Raw genomic sequence first — 7466 nt, 5'->3', positions numbered from 1 at the left:
TTGGGGGAATACATTTTTTAAGGTTAAAGTTTACTTCTCTGTAAAATTAGGAATTTTATTTCAGTTCTAAAAGATGTTTATTATCATTACTAATTTTATGCAAATATTCTCTGTGGCTTGGATATTCAAATAGCTGTCGTGATTCTTGTGCAAGTGCAATGAATCACATCGAACTTTTTCTGACTTTGTAACTTAGACAAACTTGACAAAATAAAAGCTTTGACAGTTCAACATATCTTTATCTGTCTCTTAGTACATAGTCGCTATATTACTACTGCTTGATAAATATGTTATCTCTATGTGAGAATATGGAACTGCTTCCTTTAGCATTTAAGATATATTTCAAGTTGTATTACTCTTACAGCTAGTTTGCCATTGTGAAAATACCCTACTGCTTTAAGGAAATGGAATATATTAGCTATTAAAATGGAAAAAAAGTAATAATATAGTGTAGATTTCATATGGTTCTTGAAACATTTGATTTATATTTACTTTATGTCCACCAATTTTGTTTGCATAGAAGAAAATTATGTTCTGTTCCATAGTATCATCAAAACTTAATTTAGTGAATCTTTAATCTGTATTTATTTTTTTCATTATCAGAAGTTTTTCTTTTACCAAAATATTTTAGACACAACTGATGATCCTGACAATGTAATTAAAGTGTGGAAGTGCTATAGAGAAAAATACATTTTTTATATATCTTAATTATGTTTAATGTTAGCTGTATTAATATATTTGGAAAAGTGGTTATTTCATGTATACTGCTTAAGTGTAGAAGAAAAGGACTGTAATCTTTTTCTTAATATAAGTTTCCTCAATATATCAATTTTCTTGAGAGTGTCTTGCTTCCATAATTTCTAAACAGAATCTGAATAGAAAATAAAGCAGTGTAAAAGCATTATGGCATAGGACAAATCAACCCTGCAAAATGAGGCCATTATATGAATTAAATGTAAACATGCAGAAAAGTTTGTGAAATTATTTTAAGCACAATATTAGATTGTCAGTGAAATAGACAACTAAAGAAATAAAGAAGTATATAAATTTCCATATATAAATGCTATTTAGCTATTGGGATTACAAGTTATATTTGCTGCAGCTAATAGGATTCCAAAGTTATATAAAGTCCATATTTCTAGAGTTAGCAAGTTTTCAAATTATCTCTTCTTATCTTGAACAGTTTAAAAAACTTCTGAATTTAGAGGTTAATAATCACATTTGACTTAGTTATAGAGAAATTGAAATTATCCACTGTAACCTACAGAAAAAAAATTATTTGATTATTCCTGAATTGATTTTATAGAATAGGATATGTATAATAAATTAATTATAAAAGATGAAAGATAAAATATGTCACCAAGTAATAATATATATATATACACACATACATATATGCACACCCCTTTGGATTATACTCCTGGTAGTTTTAATATTCCAACAACAAAATATTCTGTAAATATCCTATAGTTTCAGTGGGAAGATAATATTTTCTTAAATTAACACAGGAAGTGGTTTTTTAGATTTGCTAAAGATATCTTACTCAAAAGAGAAAGGGTAAATTGAGGATCATCTTAATTGAAACAATCTTTTATTATTTTCTTATTATTAAATTCTAAATATGCTAAAGTTTCCAGGTATTGGACCAGCGGAGTCTGAGAATGTGTTTTCTGATACTCTGTCTTACTGATGCCTCTATTCTTTATACCTTCAGTATAGCTCATGTGATTCTAAAAATCAGTAGTTTGGAGAATTATCACACTAGTAGAAAATGAGTTCTGACAGTCAGGGCAAAGTAAGGTTTTTTAAAAATACTAGAATGAATAGAGAACAGACTAAATTATTTATGTTCAACAGTTACATTTATTCCTAAAGAGGAAATTAAAGTCAGGTTTAAACATATTAATATGTTGGTTTGGGGATTTAAAAACCCAAACACATTCCTATGTAAGTCAATTATAAGTATGTTATGCATTTGGAAACAGTGCTGCATCATGATTCCATAGTAGTGGAATACCATAACTACTAGTATGCCTGCCATCAGAGACCTCGACTCAATTCTTACTTTCTTTTGGTATAGTGTCTACTAACTCTGCATCTTTGTTTCCACATTACTACTCTATTCAGTGTCCTTTTCTTTCCTTTATTTCATCCATAGCATTCTAACAAATGTCAAAGTATTATCATTATGTTAAACTGAATTTACTAAAAGAAATACAGTTTTCTCCTCATTGTGTTTGTGAATATTGAATAAAACTCAGATAGCCTGTGTATGGGTCCTGAGAACGTCCCAATACAAAGTCAAATGTTCACAGAGCTCTTTAATTATAAGGCAATGGCAGTAATAAGGAGTATGCCCTCATTCTACCTGTTAGGGCTTTAGGTTTTGCATAACTTTACCAATTGTACTGATAAGTGATTTTACATTTTAACCAGCGTTGTTCAGTTAAACAAAAATCCAAATTCCCTTTAACTTGAGCCTCACCACTTTTCAAGTGATATTTGTCTAGAATAAAGGGTAGCTGTCATTATACACTGTGATATCCCAAAGTAAGGGTGATTGGATGAATATTGAGCTCTCATTGTGCCTCAGGCACTTTACTACATGCTGTGGATACAACAGAATCAAAACAGAGAAACTGTTTTCTTGGAGAATACATTTTAGGGGGAGACAGAGGCAAAGAAAATCAACACAAAATATAATATTTAAGTAAAGAAAATTAGTATGAAGAAAAGAGATAGCAGTGAAGAAGAGGGTGCTCTTTTAGATAGGAGAGGCCTTTTTGATGAGGTTGAATTTGAGTAAAGATATAGATGAAGTGAAAGAGCAGACCCTGGAACTATCTAACTCTAGAATTTGAACCAAATGAAAGATTAATGCTGCTGTACCACACAGAAACCCTTATTCCATCATCTATCTTTTTTATACAGATTAACAACATATGTTCCCACATTATATGGTCCATTGATGAACGTTGAAAACAACCTTTAACTTAACTGCTGAACTCAAAAATATGCCCTGACCTGTTGTTGATTATCATGATGTTAGTATCACATGCATGGCCCATGAACATAGAGGTGACTTTCCAGTCATCCTGTAACCATAATGGCATTTTGTCCTTTGGGAATCTGTCTATTCATCCAGAAGACTATACGCCTCATGTGCAGAGGCCTATGCCCTTTGTGAATACAGACACATGATGATTTATTTACTTTTTTTTAACAAAAATATTTGCATAGGGCCGAATGTACTGTAGCTCTTCATCCTCAGTACAAACCCATCTGTGATATGGAATCTTTTTGGGAAATATTTATGCATAAGGGAAATCCTGTATCTAGAACAGTGAAACTTATTTGCAATATTCTTTCTCATAAAGTGGGAAGTGAGCTATGTGGGTATTTGGAGGAAAAGATTTCCAGGCACAAAGACTAGCAATGCCTATGACAATAAGATGGGAGTTTTCATGATACACTCAAAGAAGCACAAGGCGGCCAGTGCAGCTATAGTACAGTCTTTAAGAGGAAGAGTTATAGGAAGTGATTTTGGAGAGGTAAAATAAGAAATAATAATTCACATTAAAAATAATAGTTACCTTTTCTAAGCACTTATTATCTACCAAATAATAAGCACTTTACATATATTTTCCAGTGCTTTAAAGGGAAAACTTTGACCGTGACTATGGTATTTATATCTACAATTGATAACACATTATTTTGTTGGATGTGTTTTGTTGTTATTGCTTGTCTTCTTACACAGCAAAAATAATACGGTTTTTTAAGGTCCAGATGATAGGCCTGTTTTACTTCATTTACACTGACTTATTCAGCAGAGAAGCCTACTTCAAATGATGACAATGAGGATAAGGATCACACTACAATTTTATTATTGTTTTTAGAACAGTTAGAGCTGAATTTCCTTTTTTTTGTACCATAAAAATTATACAAGTTATTCAATTGCTTTACTAAATTTGAAGTATACCAATAAATAATTTAAACCTAATGAATTAATGCATTTATCCCTAATCTCAAATCCTGCTATAGTCTCATTGAGGTAAGTACTATGGTCATCGTGTCTCATTCTTGACTGTGTTATTGCATATATATTTAAATTAACAGTCATAAAATAAATTTAATATTTGGGAAAAAAATGAGAGTCCATGATATCTAGGGGACTGATGATATTTTAGGACCATGTTTCTTTAATATTAAGATTAAGCACCTGCAATTATTATTTCTGATATATGAAAGACAGGTATTGTTTCATTCCTATGTCTGGAAATGTTATCAGAGAGATCAAATTCTATGGTAATATTTAGTATGTGACTTCAAGAATAACAAATAATATAGACCTGTTGTAAATTGCCTGGTGGTCAGTCATTTGGCACTTTGATTTAAAATATATTTCTTAAACTGAGTTTTACCTGTCATATCTTCTTTCTGACACTCTTAAGACACATGTTCCTTAATGATTATTTTGCTGATACATTTCCTGTGACATTAAAAGTGAAAAAAAGTTGCAAAGTTTTATGTGTGTGTGTGTGTGTGTATGTATGTATGTATGTATACATATATAGTACCTGTGGGCAATCTACTTCCATAGTGATACCGCCTCAGAAACCCAAGGAGGGGTTGCTATGAGTCAGGTTTGACTCGACAGCACATAACAATAACAACAATAGTACTTGTATGTGTGTGTGTGCATTCACACACATCAGTGCAAAATTCTTATATTTTAAGGAGAAGAAAATCTGAACTCAAGGTGGAAATGAGGGAACAGTGGCTTCTCAATAAAGAAACTAAAGCCAAACTACAATGTTCTTCAAGGTGTTTTTGTAGCATGCTGTAGTCTCAGAAAGTGAGTAAGTGCTCAGAAAAAATAAGAAAAAAACAATGATGGGAGTATATCAAAGGGACACAGAAGTCAACAGCAGTGGCTAAAGCTACAACAATTTGAGCAACAAAAGAAAGAAAGTTTTGGATTATAACTCAAGGCAAATACTTATGAGTGACTGGGATCTTAAAAGCTTGCAAGTGGCCATCTAGATGCAATGATCCATCTCTCTTTATCCAGTGCAAAGAATGAAGAACACCAAAGATGCATGGAAACAATTAGTCCAAGGGACTGGTACACCATGCGATCCTCAGCCTATATGACTACGAGACCAGAAGAATTAGATGGTGCCCAGCTACCACTGTCATTCATTCAGAGGGAGATCTCTGTAGGAGATCCTGGATAGAGTGGTAGAACAATGTGGAATAAAACTCAAAATCATAAAAAAAAGGGGGACCAGATTTGCTGGTATGATGGAGCCTGGTGCAACCCCTGAACTATGGCCCCTAGCTGCTCTTCAGGTCTGAAATTGAATCCACTCCTGTGGCTTCTAGACAAACAAAAGACAGACATATGAACTGAACATTTACATTAGCTAGATATACTCCTTGCAGAGAACAATCATGGGAAAATAGAAGGGCTGTGTATGCACAGGGAGACAGCTCAGGGGACAGGAGTATATGGGAGGGAAGGACACAGGGAAGAGGTGGCTATGGGGATGAAGTTGGATGAGTGCATTGTGGGAGATCACAGTCAATGCTATGAGTCAAAGTGCATGTGAACTGCTACATGGAAGATGAATTTGCTCTGTAAAACTTCACCCAAATCACAATAAAATTAAAACAAAATACTTATGATATCATACTGATATAAGTAAAGGATTGAATGCAAGAGGGACAAAAGATAAATCTACTGTGCAAAATAAATCCAAATAATTTATGTAGATACTCTGCCCTCGAGAAGATGGAGTGGAATGTTTCATCTTAAATGTGAGTGACTTTCTTTCAAAGAGCACAGTATAAGAAATGGGAGGCAAGGTTTTACAATGGATAACCCTGGAAAACCTCTGCCAGGCAACCAAAGTCAATATCAACAGCGGTGAGTCACGTTGACAGTATGTACCCTTGATTTGATGTGAGGAGAATGACACTTGTATTATATTCCTTCCCAAAACACATTATCCCAATCTAGTCACGCAAAAAACATCAGAGAGATCCCAATAGATGGAGATTCTACAAAATATGTATCCACTAATCCTCAAGACTTTCAAAGTCATAAAGAACATAGAAAGTCTGAGAAACTGTCACAGCCAAAATGAGTCTAAGGAGACATGACTACTAAATCAATTTGGCATCCCAAATGGGATCCTGACAAAGAAAAAGAACAATCAGTAAACACTAAAGAAATCTAAATAAACATACTAAAGACTTTACAATATTTGCAATATTGAACTATTCTATGGACAAAATAATGAATAATGCAAGAAGCATCAAAAGACAATGGAAGGGATATGCAGAGCCACTCTACCAAAAAGAATCAGTTGATTTTCAAATATTTCAGGAGGTATCATATTTCATGAGAACCAATGTTACTGAAGTAAGGAAGTCCAAGCTGCACTGAAAGAACTGACAAAAAACTCCAGGAACTGACAAAAAAAAACTGACAAAAAACTCCAGGAACTGACGGAATACTCACTGAGATGTTTCCACAAATGGATACAGTGCTGGAGATGCTTACCCATTGATGCCAAGTAAATTGGAAGACAGCTACCTGGCCAACTGACTAGAAGATATCGATATTTGTGCCCTTTTAAAGAAAGATGGTCCAGGAGAATGTGGAAATTATCAAAGAATGTCATTAATATTGCATGTAAGTAAAATTTTGCTGAAGATAATTAAAAAATAGCTGCAGCAGTAAATTGACAGGGAACTTCCAGAAATTTAAGCCTGCTCAGAAGGGGACATGGAATGAAGGATATCATTAATGTCATATAGATCTTGGCTGAAAGCAAAGAATACCAGAATGATGTTTACCTGTGTTTTTTTTGACTATGCAAAGGCATTTGATTGTGTGGATCATAACAAATTATGAATAATATTGTGGAGAATGGAAATTCCAGAACACTTAATTGTGCTCATGTGGAATCTGTACATAGATCAAGAGGCTGTCTTTCAAACAGAATGTGGGGATAAAACATGGTTTAAAATCAGAAAAAGTGTGCATCAGGGTTGTATCCTTCCACCATACTTACTCAATCTGTATGTTGAGTAAATATTTCAACAAGGTGGACTGTATGAAGAAGAATGAGGCATCAGGATAGGAGGAAGATTCATTAACAACCTGACATAAGCGGATGACACAAGCCTGCTTGCTGAAAGTGAAGAAGACTTGAAACACTTACTGATGAAGAACAAAGAATAAAGTCTTCAATATTGATTAAACCTCAACATAAGGAAAGTGAAAATCCTCACAATTGGACCACATAACTGAATAAGCAACATCATGATAATGGAGAAAAGACTGAAGTTGTCAGTGATTTCAATTCACTTGGATCCACAATCAACACCCATGGAAGAAGCAGCCAAGAAATCTGACTTCGCAGTGTAGTGCCTAAGGCATTTGACTGCTAACCAGA

At 33.7% G+C, this 7466-nt stretch overlaps 1 protein-coding gene across 1 annotated transcript in view; it reads left to right on the top strand.

Annotated features, from left to right (window-relative positions):
* LOC103209672 (kelch-like protein 4) overlaps positions 1 to 7466 on the top strand; it is a 145028-nt gene that overhangs the window by 670 nt on the left and 136892 nt on the right. The window contains exon 2 of the mRNA XM_042782920.1: positions 1719 to 1743. Coding sequence (XP_042638854.1) covers positions 1719 to 1743 — 25 coding nt within the window. The remainder of the gene's footprint in view (positions 1 to 1718; positions 1744 to 7466) is intronic.

This window comes from Orycteropus afer, unplaced genomic scaffold (genome assembly GCF_000298275.1).
Source record: "Orycteropus afer afer isolate SDZICR_OR568_19922 unplaced genomic scaffold, OryAfe1.0 scaffold00511, whole genome shotgun sequence".
NCBI classification, from domain to species: domain Eukaryota; kingdom Metazoa; phylum Chordata; class Mammalia; order Tubulidentata; family Orycteropodidae; genus Orycteropus; species Orycteropus afer.
This window is presented reverse-complemented; position numbering and strand designations above follow the sequence as displayed.